Source organism: Bos indicus x Bos taurus, chromosome 21, assembly GCF_003369695.1.
Source record: "Bos indicus x Bos taurus breed Angus x Brahman F1 hybrid chromosome 21, Bos_hybrid_MaternalHap_v2.0, whole genome shotgun sequence".
NCBI lineage: Eukaryota > Metazoa > Chordata > Mammalia > Artiodactyla > Bovidae > Bos > Bos indicus x Bos taurus.
The window spans coordinates 47,661,429-47,681,977 of record NC_040096.1 but is presented as its reverse complement, the minus strand read 5'-3'; the positions used below and the strand labels follow the sequence as shown (position 1 = coordinate 47,681,977).

The following is a 20,549-nucleotide window of genomic DNA, read 5'->3' as shown; positions in this document are numbered from 1 at the left end:
ACATCCATACATGACTACTAGAAATACCATAGCTTTGACTAGACTGAACTTTTTTGGCAAAGTAATATCTCTGCTTTTTAATATGCTGTTTAGGTTTGTCATATATTTTCTTCCAAGGAGCAAGCATCCTTTAATTTCATGGCTACAGTTACCATCTGCAGTGATTCTGGAACCCAAGAAAATAAAGTCTCTCACTGTTTCCATTGTTTTCCTGTCTATTTGCCATGAAGTGATGGGACCAGATGCCATGATCTTAGTTTTCTGAATGTTAAGTTTTAAGTCAATTTTTTCACTTTGCTCTTTCACTTTCATCAAGAGGCTCTTTTGTTCTTCTTCACTTTCTGCCATAAGGGTGGTGTCATCTATATATCTGAAGTTATTGATATTTCTTCTGCCAATCTTGATTCCAGCTTGTGCTTCATCCAGCCTGGCATTTCACATAATGTACTCTGCATGTAAGTTAAGTAAGCAGGGTGACAATATACAGCCTTGATGTACTCCTTTCCCGATTTGGAACCAATCCATTGTTCCATGTCCAGTTCTAACTGTTGCTTCTTGACCTGCATACAGACTTCTCAGGAGGTAGGTAAGCTGGTCTGCTATTCCCGTCTCTTTCAGAATTTTCCACAGTTTGCTGTGATCCACACAGTCAAAGGCTTTGGCGTAGTCAATAAAACAGAAATATATATTTTTCTGGAACTCTCTTGCTTTTTTGATGATCCAATGGATGTTGGCAATTTTGATCTCTGGTTCCTCGCCTTTTCTAAATCCAGCTTGAACATCTGGAAGTTCATGGTTCACATACTGTTGAAGCCTGGCTTGTATCAGGCTTCAACTATAAAGTATCAAATATACTTCAACTTTACTTCAATTAAAGAAAAAACAACTTATGATAAGGAAATCAATAGAAATAGACTTGGAAATAGAATAGATAATAGAATTAACAGACAAGCACAGTATTCCAGAAAATAGTTCAAAGCATGAAAAAATTAAGGAGATTTGAAAGACATTAAAAAGACCCCAATTTAAAATTTTAGAGATGAGAAGTATATTTGTGATGTAAAAGGCTCTAGATGGAATTAAGAAGAGTAAATTAGATACTCCAAAAGAAAAGGTCGGTAACTTTAAAGACAAAATAATAGAAAGTATTCAAAATAAAACACCCAGAGGAAAAAGAAACACTCCTCTGCCACTGGCAAAATGAACGAAGAATGAATGAGCCGTAGGACAACCTCAAGTGGCCTAATATATATTAAGTAGCAGTTCTAGAGGGGGAGGAAAGAGTTTGAGGACAAATGGTATTGGGGGAAAAAGCCAAAATTTAAAAAAATTGATGAAGATTATAAACTTATAGTCCAAGAAGTTCAACAAATATGCACAGGAACATGCAGAAATCTGTAACACATCACAATCAAGTGGGCTAAAACGAGTAATGAAGGTAAAATCCTTAAAGCAGCCAGAGGACATATGTGCAGAGAACAAAAATTAAAATGACAGTAGCCAGAGACGGTGGAATAACATCTTGAAAATATTTTCCCAAAAGGTTAACCTAGAATTCTATAACCAGAAAAAAAACTTTCTTCGCCCAACAAAATGAAGGCTAAAAAAAGACAGAGACATTTTCAAACATACAAAAGCTGAAAGAATTCATTATTTACAGCCCAGTGTTGTATAAAAGATACATACTTCAGGAAGGAAGAAAATGGTAGCAGGTGGAAACTTGGATCTACAAGAAGAGTACTAGAAATGTAAATACGTGGGTAAATAGAAAATAATGTTGTTCTTACTTTTTGAGTCACTTTAAAAGTAGTTAATTATTTAAAGCAAAAACAATAATTAAATTATTATTGTATACCTATGTAAAAGTAAAATGCATGACAACAATATCACCAAGGTCATACATGGTGAGACAATTTTTTTAAACAGCAATCTGACTGTTTAGATATTATCAGTTTATAGAAACTTCACCCCAACAATTCCTACTGCCCACCCCACCCTAGTCCTCTTGTAGCCATGCACCTTAAGCTTTAAATCCTAAGTTCACTACAGGTGACACTGTGTTACACAGTCTGCTTATATTTACCTTATCTTGATTGAATAACCAAACACAACAGAAGCAGTGTTCTTTGATTTCAGCTGTTGGCTACAGCAAAATTCCACATACGAATTTCAAAATTAGTAGAGGTGCTTTGTCATAGTTTCAAATCATTTTTTTATTAAGAGAATTTGATTGCCTGTCTTAGGTTCTTTCTAACCAAAATACAATTTCTCGATTAAAGACAATCTCTTTAACAAGTGGTGCTGGGAAAACTGGTCAACCACTTGTAAAAGAATGAAACTAGAACACTTTCTAACACCTTACACAAAAATAAACTCAAAATGGATTAAAGATCTAAACGTAAGACCAGAAACTATAAAACTCCTAGAGGAGAACATAGGCAAAACACTCCGACATACATCACAGCAGGATCCTCTATGACCCACCTCCCAGAATATTGGAAATAAAAGCAAAAATAAACAAATGGGACCTAATTAAACTTAAAAGCTTCTGCACAACAAAGGAAACTATTAGCAAGGTGAAAAGGCAGCCTTCAGAATGGAAGAAAATAATAGCAAATGAAGCAACTGACAAAAAAACTAATCTCAAAAATATACAAGCAACTCCTACAGCTCAATTCCAGAAAAATAAACGACCCAATCAAAAAATGGGCCAAAGAACTAAATAGACATTTCTCCAAAGAAGACATACAGATGGCTAACAAACACATGAAAAGATGCTCAACATCACTCATTATCAGAGAAATGCAAATCAAAACCACTATGAGGTACCATTTCACGCCAGTCAGAATGGCTGCGATCCAAAAGTCTACAAGCAATAAATGCTGGAGAGGGTGTGGAGAAAAGGGAACTCTCTTACACTGTTGGTGGGAATGCAAACTAGTACAGCCACTATGGAGAACAGTGTGGAGATTACTTAAAAAACTGGAAATAGAACTGCCTTATGATCCAGCAATCCCACTGCTGGGCATACACACTGAGGAAACCAGAAGGGAAAGAGACACGTGTACCCCAATGTTCATTGCAGCACTGTTTATAATAGCCAGGACATGGAAGCAACCTAGATGCCCATCAGCAGATGAATGGATAAGAAAGCAGTGGTACATATACACAATGGAGTATTACTCAGCCATTAAAAAGAATACATTTGAATCAGTTCTAATGAGATGGATGAAACCGGAACCTATTATACAGAGTGAAGTAAGCCAGAAAGAAAAACACCAATACAGTATACTAACACATATATATGGAATTTAGAAAGATGATAACAATAACCCTGTGTACGAGACAGCAAAAGAGACACTGATGTATAGATCAGTCTTATGGACTCTGTGGGAGAGGGAGAGGGTGGGGAGATTTGGGAGAATAGCATTGAAACATGTATAATATCATGTATGAAACGAGTCGCCAGTCCAGGTTCGATGTACGGTACTGGATGCTTGGGGCTGGTGCACTGGGACGACCTAGAGGGAGGGGAGGGGAGGGAGGAGGGAGGAGGGTTCAGGATGGGAAACGCGGGTATACCTGTGGCGGATTCATTTCGATATTTGGCAAAACTAATACAATATTGTAAAGTTTAAAAATAAAATAAAATTTAAAAAAAAAACAAAAAAACAAAATACAATTTCTCTTTAATATTTTACTAGTGCCAGTAGTAAAGTACCTAATAAATCTGTCCTTAATGACTTTTAACTTTATTAAACTTGTAAGACAGTCAGACAGGTTGACAGTGGACGTCATCTGTTTCCTTACTGTTGTGTATTTTATAGGCATATTCCGTACAGTGCCTTCAGGACTGAACACTTTTAAAAGCTTGATTAAATGTCTAAATAACTGTATTGAAATGTATAAAATTTGCAGTAGAGAGCTTATATGACTGAAAAGTAAATATATATTTCAGATTTTGGAGTTTGTGCATTAAAATACACCTTTCTTAATAATCTGACCATCAAGAAACTGGTCACATCGAAAGTACCAGCATTCTCCAAAACTATGTTGAGAAAACAGTAACATTAAAAATAAGTATATTTCAATGCACGATGCTGGATGCCTGAGGCTGGTGCACTGGGACGACCCAGAGGGATGGTATGGGGAGGGAGGAGGGTTCAGGATGGGGAACACATGTATAATTTTTTTTAATTAAAATTGAAAAAAAAAAAAGTATATTAAGATTTCTGCAAAGAAGTGTCAATAGTACACAATAATTTAATGAGTCTTAAAAATACACATTCATCACTGTCCAATTCTATTTATGAAATCCTACATTAAAAATAACTTCAACATTTATCGATTTAACTTAAAGTACATAACAAAAAAGAAAAGAAAACCTTTTCAAAGAAGGTTATTCTAGTAAAAGGATTACAAAAAATCTGGTAACCTGAGATGCTATTCTGGAACGTATGCTGCTAGTTCAAATGTGCAAGCTCCAACTTAACAAATGTTTAAAATATTTGAGTTTTTAAAACAGTGCCAAAATAAACCACATCTTTTCTAGAGATGACATATTTAGCTGAGCTCAAGCAATATAAATCTTTCAACCATTTCATGTATTTGTTTAAAAGCCTCAGAAACCACGTGCATTTGTAATAAAATGAACAAAATGCTGAAGTCACTGGAGCCTAACAATTGACTTATAAATCAATTTTTTAGAAAGGCAAATATATTTATATGCATGTGTCTGTGTATTTATATATCTATATATCTCTCTTGATATTACTAGATAGATAGCATAGCTGTATATAGTAGTTATCAACACAATAATTGTCTTGCGAAAAATTTGGGTTCCATATAAACCATATGTGAGAAGACAAATGTATAGGACATGGCTATTTTATCATTATAATGCCTCACTTGTCAAGAGTATTTAATGATAGAAACTTCACTAATTATCTTTAAAAATATACTATCTATAAAAATGGCTTTTTATGCAATGTTAATCAATATTAAAACTATAAAATTTTAATATTCTAACATTTTTGTCCAATAAACTAATTCTATTGGTAAGTGATCTGATGAGAAGATTTATCCGTTTATTTGAATAAGGACATCTACAAAGGATCAAGTTTCTCACTGAAAAAGAAAGATATTTTAAATAATTTTAACACAATGGTTAAACATAATATAGAAGTAGAATGAGTTTCTCCCATATTATTAACTAATAACTTTGCTTTATACTTTGTTTATAACTTGCCTATAACTGGTTGTATCTTTAACAGATGCTCCAGGAGGTACAGTGAGCCTTTAAGTTTAGACTGTCATTTGCTAGAAATATATTGTCAGGTTCTAACATCAAGCCAAATTAAAGAGTACAGAAGAACTCTGGTTATTTTTAATCAACAATGAGTTGTCACAATATTCCTAATTAGTGAAAGTAAGGCTAAGGTTGCTACTGTAACACTATAGAGAGGTAGTAATAATGTGATGCTGTTCACATATGCAGCTCACATTACTGTACTTAATTGAAAGATATGTGCAGAAAATTCATACATATATGCATAAAAGAAATGGCACAATAATAAAAGAAATTGCAACAGTTAGAATCTTTGATTTTTAATTTTTGTAAATGAAAGTTCTGGAGACCTGTGGTTGCATGGAGTTGAGTCATAAGACCTCAGCTGTAAGCCCTAGCCAGTTCTTGCCAAATTCCTAGTTCCATTGAGTGTGTTTCCTCATTTACAAAATGTATTACTAATACTACTACTAATGGTAATACTAAAACTACTAGCATCATTATCATTATTACGTGGTAGACAAAAATATTGGTGTTATATTACTGTCCATAGAATCACATAAAAATGCAGATGAGAAAGGGCTTTGTTAATCAAGTGCTACACGTTTGTATGATCTTTTCTGCTTTTCCTCTGAACTACTTATTTTTAACAAGGAAAAGTAAATTATCATTTCACTGTAGGAATTAGACTTGATGTTTAAAGTAAACTCAAAGCAACCTCTTTTCTGAAGTGTGGAACACTTCAGAAGTTGCATTATAATTGAATATATAGAGAACTGATCTTCAGCAGGCAAGATTATTCCTTCACACCCCCTTGCCCTGTCCAAAAATAAGTACTACTTGACGCATCTGTAATTGTGCAGACAATTCATTTTCAAGGGGATGTGGTAATCTGGGGGAGATTACCTACACTGAGCAATAGTAGATGCTAGAACTATTTTGTAAATTTAATGTCAAGGTATCAAATTCTTTAAAGGTTCTGTATATTGATTATAGGAATTAGTTGTGCTAATCTGATTGGCTAGTTATAGAAAAAGATGTTTGGAAATTGTAAAATGCCTTTTTTCTACACTTTGTGTTTTACAAAACCTCAAGCAAAATAACTCAATAAATTTTGTCTGTTATTCAGGAATAAATTGAAAACTCAAGTTACTTGCAATTTATTTGAAGAGGTTTCAGGAATGGACTATTTTGTGATGAGAACTGTTTTTCTTCACTTACCTGCATGACTTAAAAGGGGCTGTTCCTTCACATAGGGAGCTGTTACATGTTAGAGAAAACTACATGCATGATGAAACTATTCTAAATTTCTATAGTAAGATAGTCGCAGTTTAGAGAGCCTATAATTCTCTTTAGGACTGTAGAATAAATCCAGTTAATTTTGAACCCCTATTCTTCCTTATTTTTCACATAGTTTAAGCAAAATTAAAAGCAGGCAACATGAGTAAATTCTAAATTTGAATCAATGGGATGATTCTGTCAGTTAATTCAACGGGGTTAATAAGAAACAAATAGAGCTTGTTTGCATCACAATTCTTTTGTCACCCTGTGATAAAGCACCTTACATTTTTCTGCAGAGTAAAAAAAATTCAAAAGCATAATTTCCAATGGTGTATGCAATAAATGATTCTGTACTTGTCCTGAAAATAGGCAATGGTAAATAATTTAGCTCAGTCTTAAAGATAAAAGATTATATGGACTTAGAAAATTTTTCACTTGCCTACTTAATTTCCACTAATTCCATCTCTACTTATCTATTTCATCCTATTCTGGTCATATTTATTTTCTATTTGCTTCTCATCTAGTCAATCTTAAAAAAAAGATTTTTTCCTGTAGCTAAATACATGAATCTTAGTTTTATCCATAAAATTTAAAAAAGTAGGTTTCCTGAACCAAATCACAGGTTTACTTTTTCCCCCAAGTCTTTATATTTTTACATTATAATTTTATTATATATTATAATTAGATTCCCATCTTCCATAACAAAAATTCAAATGACAATCTAAATATAGGCATTAAAAAAAAGAATACTTCGTATGTTTCATGGGCACTTGCCTTTTCGTGTCATGGTGACACATGCTCATTTTCAAGCCAAAAGTATCCCACCTGAGTAGACAGACTTGGCAATTACTACGGCTCAAATAGAGTTTAGATCATTATTCAGACCCAACATTAAAAAATACCAACACCATGAATTTATAAGTACACATTAACAATACTTTCTTTTTATTGAAAACAGTGTGCATTATTTGTAGTGAAAAAAATCATGCTTTGATTAACGTCATTTTAATATGCCAAGCTCTTATTAAAGCAAATTATACATTTGATTCTTGGTATCCATACTTAATATTCTTTAATACTATAAAAGATTACATGTATGCATCGAAGGAAGACTATACATGCTTCTTATGTATGTGCTTCTCTCATTGGTTAAGAAATAAACTCTATATTGAAAAATGCATGTATTTGAAGTTTTGACCTAACACAGTGGATTAAGGTTTAGACAATATTTACTTTGCTGCATTTGACTCAGAAAGGGCCATATGTGAAGATATGATCCTGACCAACTTTACTATGTTTCTATAATGGTCTTCCAGCAAAAATATTTATATTAAATACAGTGAGATATAAAATAATTACAAATAAGCTGCAACTTTACAGCTATTCATTGGTAAAAGTCTGTAGTTAATACATTTGGATAAATAACTCAAGTCAGCAGCAAAGTGGTTAAACATTTGTGATTTGATTTTATCTCAGCTTGGAATGTGGTTGGAGTGTCCCACTTCTAACAACTGTTTGCTAAGTTAAGGCTTTAGTGTTTACACAGTGTTGAATGAAGCAGCCTGGTCACCAGATGTGATTGCTTCCCCAGACTGTCGTTTTTTTTTTTTCAGTTCAGATCACTGTCCTCATGGTCCCTGTTCCAACCTTCTTCCTCAGGACGTCCACCAGCCTTTCCAACCTAAGTTGAGGGCAGTGGGGTGGGAGGGGAAAAAAATAAAGAACACAGAAAGTGCAATTATTGTCAGGAATGTTTTGACTGAAAAAGGACAGTATTTACCTGTGATCAAGCACTTCTGGTCGTCATGTGAAGAAACAAAGCATGACTGGAAGTGAGAGACACGGGTGCAGAGTGCCAAGTATTTGAGGTTAAAAAAACAGCAAAAACATACACTTAAACCCAATCTTCAGATTACGGCAGTTTTAGAGGCTACATGAAAAACACAAGCTACTAGTTTTAATACATCTACCTACTTGCATCAAAGTTATGAATGAATCACTATTATGCCATGACAAGATGGCATATTAAATGTTGAGCAGTTTCAAACCGATTTTTCACCCAAGAAGTTCATTTTTCAATATAGAAATACTATAATTCTTAGACCTGTTACTGAGCTTAATAAGTGATATGTTGGTATACTGTATAATTGTTATGCATTACATTTCTTCTTTTTAAAGCCAGGTGTTAGGTGGCTAGGTTGGAAAAACGATGTCTCAGTGGCATCAAAACAATTTAAATATATATAAATGGTTTGATGCTAATAAAGCCAGATTTTCTGTACTACATTTTAAAAGTTTCTATTCCTGAGTAATATAAATAGGCTAGCACTGACTCTATATACTTCTGAGTCAAATATATGTGATTTTTCAGTTGATTAAAAATTCACCAACTAAACTGAAAATAGGAGTCCAAAGTTCAGAGGTCATTCTGTAGGGTTCTTAGACTGCTCTAAGGGAGAGAGATCCATTCATTGAATCAGTAAGGGTTTTGCGTCTCAAAAGATGATGGAATTAGATCATCAATTGCCTTTTTCTTACTATTTTATTCACAGTAAGCATAAAACCTCAACCAAAAATCTTGCTTGATGTCACACACACAGAAATCTTCTCTATAAGGGAAGCTCATACCCAGCAGCTTTCATATACACAATTCTCCCTCCTCAAAGACTGGTGAGCGACACAGTCTAGTCTGCTCCAGCTTTTCTCATTTATATGGATCCATGCATGAGGGTCCTTTGCAAATAAACACAGCACCGAGCCAGACACTAAAGGAATGAGGGTATTCTTAGAGTCATACACACTGGTTTAGATGGACTCATCAGCTGCATGCAACATTGAAAACAGCTCAAGTTAAATGGATGACTCTGCATATATCAAGAGTTTTGTTAATAGAAAGTAGGGACATGAAACAACTCGGGGCATAAAAAAATCTTTGCTTTGAGAAATGTAGTTATGATCTCATAGTGAAAAAGGAAAATCTTGCTTAAATTTATTACCACAAATTTCTCTAATGTAAATTTTACACAAGTATTATACATCCATTAAAACAGCTTTAAGCTAGTGATGCAAATACTTGAACTAGAAGATTTATTAGAAAATTCACTGTATTTACAGATGACTCTGTTGGACTTTCCCTAGGGATAAGAACCAGTGCTCTGTTATACTCTCTGAAGAGTATGATTCCTAGGATCGCATAGATTCTTTAAGACAAAGTTTTACTAAGGTTAACTGTGGAGGAAGGGGAGGAAAAATGTCACCGTGAAATTTTAACTGCATTGTAAAATATGCTAATAACGTGAATTAACAGCTAACAACTAGAAACCTTGTAGAAGCCAGTAGAAACCTTGATATGCCATTAATAGAATTTCTCAGCATAGACTGTAAAAAGCTAAGACAATACACATATTTTTGGCTGCACTGGGTCTTTCTTGCTGTGTGCAGGTTTCTCCAGTCGCCGTGCAGGGGCTTCTCCCGCTGTGAAGCATGGGTTCTAGAGAGTATGGTCTCAGTAGTTGCAGCGTGCAAGCTCTGTAGTTGTGGCATGCAGGGTTAGTTTCTCTGTGGCACGTGGGATCTTAGTTCCCTGACTAGGGATTGAACCCGCATCCCCTGCATTGGAAGGTAGATTCTCAACCAGTGGACCACCAACGAAGTCCCCAAAGTTAGAAAATAGTACTTTCAGGTTAGTTAACTATATCTCTCTCCCACAGTATCATTTGCTCTACTATTAAAAAAACTTCCTCATAATGTAAAAGTAAGCTCTACTTTGCACAGTTATTATCAGTATGAATTCTGAATCAGTGGAATGCTAAATTACTGAGATGAGTCTGTACTGTGCTTCTTTGGGTTTTTTCTTTACAGATGGACTCATCTTACTTTAGTTTCTTCATACATTAGGATATCTTTCCATTTAGAACTCTTACATCTTGTGAAGGCAAGAGGTTAGGAGGAAATACTTAAATATCATGTTTTGCAATGTCTTTATTATATTTCAACAACTACTAGATCAACCACATTCTCAGTTTATCCAGGTTGAATGATTTATGAAAATTTGATCTCAGAAACGAGAAATATGTCAATTACATCGTTTTGTAAAAGCTTACTGACTTTTGAAACACAATGAAGCATCTATTCCTTCCTGTAAGGAATGGACTATACCTGCCAAACACGGACTGTGCTGACAGGAAGGTAGGTGTGTCTGTTGAACCACCTTGCAGGATCTGCCTGCAGGTTATTCTTTACTGTACTAATCAATAATATCCTTAAAAAGTTACATAGTTTAATAAAATAGGCTCCAACTGCTTTACATGTTGCTCAATGATAGCTTCTCACAAAATTCATGAAATAGGAAAAGAGTCAGATTAGAATTCTAGGATTAGAATTTCTCTCTTCTAAATGAAGAAACAGAAGCCCAGACAAGGAAATTCTTGTACAAGGTCCTAAGATAAGACAGTAACAAATGTGGGCCTGGTTTCCTTGTTCTTATTTCAGTTACTTCCACTAGAGTTTGGGCTAATAGAAAGCTACAGATTTTAGATTATAGGTTACTGTATTATTTGTCTTAATAAGTACATTAAACTGTTTCCTCGAGTTATTACTTAAGTCAAATTGGTAAGCATTTACTGGCATATTTTATCTGCTAGTTTAGTAACAATTATAGGAAAGTAAACTGATAACGCTGTATATAATTAGGAAATAAGACAGTTTATTTGCTATAACACAAATGTTTTGTCAACTTGAAAAATACATTTACAGCTATATTTTAGACAGAAATTCTAGCTTTTTCAAATAATACCACTTTTATATTTTCTTTATGTCTATATAATATGTACATACTACAATGAAATACATAGCTTTCCATCAAGTAGATGATCATAAGTTATTTACCAATTTTCTGAGTTGGTTTACTCTCATTTTTCACTCTTAACGAATATTTTGATACATTTTAAAAGGCAAGTAATACTTAATGAATACTGACTATGTGTCAGCATTCTGAGAAGTACTTTATGCACATATTTAATTTTCATTACAACTCCATGGAGTAGATATTATCATTAGATGACAAACCAAAGCATATAGAAGGTAACCTGACCAAAGTTGCACTGCTATTGAGTTCTGAAGCTGGCGTACGCTGCAAGGCGTAATTACCACATCCCTGATCTCTCTGATGATGTGTTCCACTGCTTCCAAAAACACTGTAACTTTTAAGGTTTAGTTTTGATTTTTTATGGCCTTGGACTACTCTTACTGACTAGATAATTTTTTTGCAAAGTGAGAGAAAGGACTGAAAACAGAACAAATTCCTCATCTTCAGTTGAACTGTAGTGAAGCAAAAATTTCACTATAGATAAACAAGCTGTAGATTCCATTAAAAATTTTTTTTTTAGATTTCATTTTTTTTTTTTTTTTTTTTTAGATTTCATTTTTGAGAGAAAGTTTTGTTTTATCTGTCAAGGTGAGAGAATTCTTATTAGCAGGAGAATTTTCTTTTTAGAAAAAAATTCCATTTCTACTATTTAGGCAACAAAATTATCTCATCCAACATATCTGGCTTCTTAATTATTATTTTTTTTCCCAAGGAGACAGAATCAGGGAAATTCAAGAGAGATGGATAAAAATCATCCTTCCAGTAGAGAAGACAGCAAAGCCACTAAAAATGCTTTGGGTTGGCCATTAGTGTCAAAGATCTTGCTCTCTTTAAACCACGGCAGCGGGACAAGAAAGAGATGTAGTTTTTTCTTTTACTATTATGGCTGTTCTTTCTATGCTAGTTCTTAAATGTTGTTTTATCACCTTTAAACACTTTTTCTGTTTTCCTAAAAGATGTTATTTGTTCCCCTGATTTCATTTAAATGCTTATGGTACAGATTATCATCCCAAAACTCTCCTCTGAGTTTCACCCTCATATATCCAACTGCCTTCAAGATAGCTCCTCTTGCTTATTTCACAGGCATATGACAGTGAGCATATCTAAAATAAAGCTTATTTTACCTCCCATGCATATTTCAGTATTTCTTATTCTGATTACTGTTGCCATTCATTAACCAACTTTAAGTTGAAAAAATTTAGAAAACCTTGGTTCACTGATTTTTTTTTCTCACTGCAGCTTGGATCTAAGAAAAGACTGTGATAAAACCACTAATGTAGACAGTGGGAAGCAATAAAAGGGTTTACCTCATCTAGTAACGTCATTTACATTTTAGAAAGATTCCCCCCTGGCAAGAATATAGAGATGAGATGGAGGTAAGTTGGCCTACAGGTAGGGAGTCCAGATAACTTCTTAGGAGCACAACAATGTGGATGTACTTATGGTCACAAAACTGCATACCTAAAAAGCTTGTGATACGGATTTTAGTTCAATCGACAAACATTTATTTAGTAATTCCTATGAACTAGTTACTATTCGAGGCATTGATTATTCAAAGACTAGGACATGGCTTGATCATAGGAGCAGTAAGGTGGAGAAACATCTTTATATGGTAACTTCAATCAGTTATTGGTAAATGCTGTAATAAAAGGGTAAGCATGGGTATTACACAGAACCTAGCTTGGGCAGGGAAAAAGAAGGGCCTGTAAAGGCTTTCTGATGATGCCTGAGTTAAGTTTTGAAGGATAAGAAGGAGACAGTCACCTCAAGAAAGGTGGGAATGGAGAGGGGGTAGGATGGGAATTTCAGACAAAGGAAATAATATGTGTACAGGCACTGAGGTATGAAAAGCATGATGTGTGTCAAGTCCTACCAGTAGGATGGTTTCACAGGTTTCTCAGGATCATGGAGGATGTTGGGAAATGAGACTGCAGTGGTTGGTCATGACTAGGTCTTGCCCTAGGTGGTAACTAAAGCCACAGGAGCGGATGGAAATGCTAAGAGAGACATAAGAAAGGAGGAGCAGGGGGGATGGGGGGTGGGAAGAAGAAAGAACCAAAATGAAAACAAACACTTTAAGGAAAAGGACTGACAAAAGACTTTGAGAAAACAGTCGGGAAGCAAAAGACAAACCAAGCGTAGGTGCTGTCACAGAAAGTAGAGAAGAGAATTTCAGGAAGAGAGTCATCACCAGGGTTAAATACTTAAATAAGATGAAAGTGACAAATGAACATTAGGAAATGACAACCTTCTCTGTGCAGCTTTAATAGCATGATAGAAGTAGGATGATGTGAAAAAGTGAAGATGAAGTATAGGCTTGGTTAGAAAATATAAGATCTTGGGTAGAAACTAAAGAGGATTACAGTTGCAGGAAAACGTATGGCTGAGGAAGTCCTTAAAGAAATGGATGGCATGTGATTATGTTTATGGACTATAGAAGAGAAGACTACAGGAAGAAGCTAAAGTAAAAGGGAGGAAGACAATATATTTTAAGGAGGGTCTCAGAGAATGGAATTGTAAGCACAACTCGCAGCATTATCACTAAAAATATGACTGGAAAACTTTCCCTTGGAGATTAGAGGGTATAGAGGTGGGGGGGAATAGAGCTGTGGATAACTCTGTAGAGGTGGAGCCATTTAACTGACAGAACTCATCATTGCTAGATTCAATTTTCCCCACTGAGTAAGAGGCAGAGTTCTCTACTGAGAGCACAGGGTAAAGAAAAAGGCTGGGAAGGGGGTGGGAAATAGTAAAGGTTTAATGGGACAAGAAAGGGAGGTGATATTGGACATGTAAAAGGAATGCTAGTGGGATTGATGGGCCACTGATATTGAAGTTTCTTAGCAGGGAAGGGGGAGCCTGGTGGGCTGCCATCTATGGGGTCACACAGAGTCGGACATGACTGAAGTGACTTAGCAGCAGCAGCATGAATGCAGAGGTTGGGTGGAGAGGAAGATACTGAACCAGCTACTTGAAATGCACATTAAAGGAACCTCAAGGATCTCACATTTATGGACATAAGTAGATATCACTGGAGAGGAGACAGACATAGTGATAATAAATTTGGATGATATAAATCCCAAAGAAGGGAGGGTTTTCATGTGGATGCAGAAGGTATGAAAATAGCAACAGGGAACCAGAGAACTCTTCTTTCTAGTCTACAGGGTATGGGGAAAAGACTGGTGTCTGATGGGCTACAAGCAAAGAAGTGTCCTTGGTAAATTCAAGTTTCAGGTAGAACGTATGTGGGAAACATTCAGTGCAGAAGTTGTGGAAAGATGCAATGTAGTAGGGCTTCCAAGGTGGTACACTGATAAAGAATCCTCCTGCCAATGACAGGAGGCACAAGACATGTATGTGGGTTTGATCCCTGGGTCAGGAAGATCCCTGGAGTAGGAAATGGCAACCCACTCCAGTATTCTAGCCTGGGAAATCCTGTGGACAGAGGAGCCTGGTGGGCTACAGTCCATGGGGTTGCAAAGAGTTGGACAGGACTCTATGACTGAACAACAAAACCCACCCTCCCAGGCATAAATTGTAAACAATGAAACAAAAAGTTCTCTCTCAGTCTCAGGCACACTATGTAACTGAAAGATACAGATTAAAATACACACAGATGCGTTTAAAAAATATATATATACACACATTTATAAATCTGTAAAGACACAACGTATAAATATGAACACACATATGTGCATAAAAGTACGTGTAAGAAATAAAGGAAGATCAATCAAAGAGAATAAAATGGAGAAAAGAAAGACTATTCACATATGAAATAGAATGGAAAAAGAAATTCTAAGTGAAAAGGTGAATGCAGAAGTATATGGGAGAGTGGGGTGAAAAGTCATGGTGAACACATTAATAAATTGAAAGATAAAAACCATATGATTATCTCAATAGATGCAGAGAAAGCCTTTGACAAAATTCAACATCCATTTATGATAAAAACCCTCCAGAAAGCAGGCATAGAAGGAACATACCTCAACATAATAAAAGCCATATATGATAAACCCACAGCAAACATTAACCTCAATGGTGAAAAATTGAAAGCACTTCCCCTAAAGTCAGGAACAAGACAAGGGTGCCCACTCTCACCACTACTATTCAACATAGTTTTGGAAGTTTTAGCCATAGCAATCAGAGAAGAAAAGGAAATAAAAGGAATCCAGATTGGAAAAGAAGAAGTAAACCTCTCACTGTTTACAGATGACATGATCCTCTACATAGAAAACCCTAAAGACTCTACCAGAAAATTACTAGAGCTAATCAATGTAGTAAAGTTTCAGGATATAAAATTTACACACAGAAATCCCTTGCATTCCTATACACTAACAATGAGAAAACAGAAAGAGAAATTAAGGAAACAATTCCATTCACCATTGCAATGAAAAGAATAAAATACTTAGGAATAAATCTACCTAAAGAAACAAAAGACCTATATATAGAAAATTATAAAACACTGATGAAAGAAATCAAAGATGACACAAATAGATGGAGAAATATACCATGTTCATGGATTGGAAGAATCAGTATAGTGAAAATGAGTATACTACCCAAAGCAATCTATAGATTCAATGCAATCCCTATCAAGCTACCAATGGTATTTTTCAGAGAACTAGAACAAATAATTTCCCAACTTGTACGGAAATACAAAAAACCTCGAATAGCCAAAGCAATCTTGAGAAAGAAGAATGGAACTGGAGAAATCAACCTGCCTGACATCAGACTATACTACAAAGCTACAGTCATCAAGACAGTACGGTACTGGCACAAAGACAGAAAAATAGATTAATTTAGCTCTTCAGATATGTCATTATATCAAGTACTATCATTCATTCATTCATAAATTCTTCTTGAGTATTTATTTTGTGAATGCACCTTCTAAACAGTTGTGTTCAAAAGAGTTTTTAATGTGTCTACTGTAGGTGTTATATCAAGTTTTTTTTTTTTTTTTAATACAAAATCCTCTGTAAAGATGTGCCATAAAAGGAATTTTCAGCTATGTCATGATATAATGAGTTCAGGCTATATCTTTTGCAAATAGTTCTAAGATTATAAGTATTGTGAACAAGAGGTGTATTAATTAGAAGATAATGAGAAAGTAGGAATAAGATGTTCTTAGACACCACAATTTTGGGTCATTTAATTTTCAGTACTTCATTTAGCTCCACTTTTAGATGTACATTAATAGTAAGAAACTGTTTTTTACCTTGAAATTAAATAATAAACTTGGATTTATCTTTGAGATAAAACAGAGCATAGAAAAAACTTAGTACATGTAAATACAACAGTGCTTAGATTAGATATATGACATTCCTTATTCAACGCCACTAATACATAAGATGAAGTGAAAAGTGAAGTGAAGTGAAAGTGAAAGTTGCTCAGTTGTATCTGACTCTGCGACCCCATAGACTATACAGTCCATGGAATTTTCCAGGCCAGAATACTGGAGTGGATAGCCTTTCCCTTCTCAAGGGGATCTTCCCAACCCAGGGATTGTAACCCAGGTCTCTCGCATTGCAGGCGGATTCTTCACCAGCTGAGCCACAAGGGAAGCCCAAGAATACTGGAGTGGGTAGCCTATCCCTTCTCCAGCGGATCTTCCTGACCCAGAAATCGAACCGGGGTCTACTGCATTGCAGGCAGATTTTTTACCAACTGAGCTATCAGGGTAGACAAGGCAATGAAAAGTTACCTATATTTTAAACACAGACTAATATTTGCTATTTTCTATGTAACCTTGAAAAATTAGTTTCACTAAACAATCATTATAGCAATTAGCATCAATTTAGATGACTAATAAACATAAAAGTTGGAAATAAAACAACGAAATTACATAAAGCTTGGCCTTATTTTTATTTCATCCCACTTAAAAATTAAAACAGGGAGAAGAATTAAAGCTATATTTCCTTCTTTACAGGATCTCTAAGGTAATTCTACTTCAAGTTTTGGATTTTAAATTCATAATTTTGGTATAATTTTATCCAGGGCTTAATTAAGTTAGTAAGTTAGATGTCTAGATAGCCTGCTAGATTCCAACTGTCCAAAGCAGTGCTAGTGCAGTGGATGATACTATTAGGAAAGTACTTACTGAAGATAATAGAGTTATTTTGCTTAAGCCTCTAACTTAACATAATAAAGTGATTGAGATAATAGAATGAATTAAGATCAAGTGACAATTTTATTGGGCTCTTTAACTGTCTATCAGAGGATATTTAAACCATATGTAAGATTCTCAAGAAAACTCAACGCCAGTAACAACCTCATAAAGCTCCATGAGGGCTGGGACATTATGTGTTTTGTTCATAAATATATTTTTGTAACTAGCAGAACAGGCTCTCAAAAACCAACAGGACATTATTTGTTTGTGAATAAATATTATACACACATGCATATGTTAAGGGTCTCTGCAGAAGCATACTGAATGATAAAATAGTTATTTGAAAAGAATGTAGGGAGTTTGGGGGCTTGGTGGGAAAGATGTTAAATGAAATTTCACTCTTAGTGAGAACCAAGGTTATGCTTTTTGTATCAGGAGGGATTTTGTCAATGTGATAAGAATAAATTATTAATTCCCCAAACCAGCAACTCCAGCTCTTCTTTTTGACTTCATAACTTACAAGGAGAAAAAACATGAAGCATACAAAGGAATAAAATTGCTATTGATGCACTTTCTATGCATCTTCTATGGGAGAAGCATCACAGTCAAAAACAAGCAGGTGCATGACAATGTAGGGATTGACAAACTGAAAATACGGTAAACCATTTTTAACTGTTCCATTAAAAACTCTTGATTTAGAAGAACTGAAAAAGGGATATGTTAGCGGTATTTTTAAAAAGAACACAAATTTTGGCCAGTTCCTTTTCTGATTCTTGTGTTTTGTCCCTGCTCTGCAGCTTCTAGGATAGTCCTAGTGATGGAACCAGATGCCATGATCTTAGTTTTTTGCATGTTGAATTTTAAGCCAGCTTTTTCACTCTCTTCTTTCACCTTCATCAAGAGATACTTCAGCTCCTCTTCACTTTCTGCCATTAGGGTGGAGTCATCTGCATATTGGAGAAGGAAATGGCAACCCACTCCAGTGTTCTTGCCTGGAGAATCCCAGGGACTGGGGAGCCTGGTGGGCTGCCCTCTATGGGGTCGCACAGAGTCGGACACGACTGAAGCGACTTAGCAAGCAAGTAGCAAGCATCTGCATATATGAGGTTACTGATATTTCTCCCAGCAGTCTTGACTCCAACTTGAGCTTCAACCAGCCCAGGAGTTCACATGAACTACTGTTCACAGACGTTTTTTTCTGGAACTCCTTTGCTTTCTCCAAGATCCAGCGAATGTTGGCAATTTGGATCTCTGATCCCTTTGCCTTTTCGAAACTCAGCTTGTATATCTAGAAGTTTTTGGTTTACATACTTCTGAAGACCAGCTTGAAGAATTTTGAGCATAATCTTGCTAGCATGTGAAATGATTGCAATTGTACGGTAATTTGGGCTTTCTTTGGCACTGCCTTTCTTTGGGACTGGAATGAAAACTGACCGTTTCCAGTCCTGTGGCTATTGCTGCATTTTCCAAATTTTCTGACATATTGATTGCAGCACTTTAACAGCATCATCTTTAAGGATTTGAAATAGTTCAGTTGGATTTCGATCACCTCTATTAGCTTTGTTCATAGTAATGCATTCTAAGCCCCACTTGACTTCACACTCCAGGACGTCCAGCTATAGGTGAGTGATCACACTATTGTGATTATCTGGGTCATTAAGACCTTTTTTGTATAGCTCTTCAGTGAATTCTTCCCACCTCTTCCTAGTTTCTTCTTCTTCTGTTACGTCCTTATCATTTCTGTCCTTTATCATGCCCATCTTCGCATGAAACGCTCCTTTGATATCTCCAATTCCCCTGAAGAGATCGCTAGTCGTCTCCATTCTATTGTTTTTCTCTATTTCTTTGCATTGTTCATTTAGGATAGCCTTCTTATCTCTCTGTGCTACTCTCTGGAACTCTGCATTCGGCTGGGTATGTCTTTGCCTTTCTCCCTTGCTTTTTGCTTTTCTTCTCTCCTCAGCTGTGTGTAAGGCCTCCTCACACAGCCACTTTGCCTTTGTGCATTTCTTTTTCTTTGGGATGATTTTGGTCACTGCCCCCTGTACAATATTACAAACCTTCGTTCATAGTTCTTCAGGCACTCTGTCTACCAGATCGAATCCCCTGAAACCACTTGTCACTTCCACTGTATAGTAATAAGGGGTGTGATTTAGGTCATACCTGAATAGCGGTTTTCCCTACTTTCTTCAATTTAAGCTTGAATTTTGCATTAAGGAGCTCATGATCTTAGCCACAGTCAACTCCTGGTATTGTTTTTGCTGACTATATAGAGTTTCTCCATTTCAGCTGCAAAGTACATATCAATCTGGTTTTGGTACTCACCATCTGGTGATGTCCATGTGTACAGTCATCTCCTGTGTTGTTGGAAGAGGGTGTTTGCTATGACCAGCGTGTTCTATTAACAGACGTTTTCTGTTAGCCTTTGCCCTGCTTTATTTTGTACACCAAGGTCAAACTGCCTGTTATTCCGGGTATCTCTTGACTTCCTACTTTTGCATTCCAATCCCCTATGATGCAAAGGACATCTTTTTTTGGTGTTAGGTCTAGAAGGTGTTGTAGGTCTTCCTAGAATTGGTGAACTTAAGCTTCTTTGGCATCAGTGGTTGGGGCACAGACTTAGATTTACTATGATGGTGAATGGTGTGTCTTGGAAACAAAACCAAGATCATGCTGTTGTTTTTGAGACTGCATGCAGGTACTGTATTTTGGACATTTTTGGTTGACTATGAGGGTGTCTCCATTTCTTCTAAGGGATTCTTGTCCGAAATAATAGATATTGTGCTCATCTGAATTAAATTCACCCATTTCTATCCACTTTAGTTCAGTTCAGTTCAGTTGCTCAGTCGTGTCCGACTCTTTGCAACCCCATGAATCACAGCATGTCAGGCCTCCCTGTCCGTCACCAACTCTCGGAGCTCACTCAGACTCATGTCCATTGAGTCAGTGATGTCATCCAGTCACCGCATCCTCTGTCGTCCCCTTCTCCTCCTGCGCACTCAGACTCATGTCCA

General features: G+C 35.8%; 1 protein-coding gene across 5 annotated transcripts in view; it reads right to left on the bottom strand.

Moving 5' to 3' along the window:
* Window positions 1-7,482: 7,482 nt before the first annotated feature.
* MIPOL1 (mirror-image polydactyly 1) overlaps window positions 7,483-20,549 on the bottom strand; it is a 313,865-nt gene continuing 300,798 nt past the window's right edge. For all 5 annotated transcript variants that reach the window (XM_027520983.1, XM_027520985.1, XM_027520989.1 and 2 more), the window contains one exon: window positions 7,483-8,249. In XM_027520983.1, coding sequence (XP_027376784.1) covers window positions 8,183-8,249 — 67 coding nt within the window. In that variant the 3' untranslated portion in view covers window positions 7,483-8,182. The remainder of the gene's footprint in view (window positions 8,250-20,549) is intronic.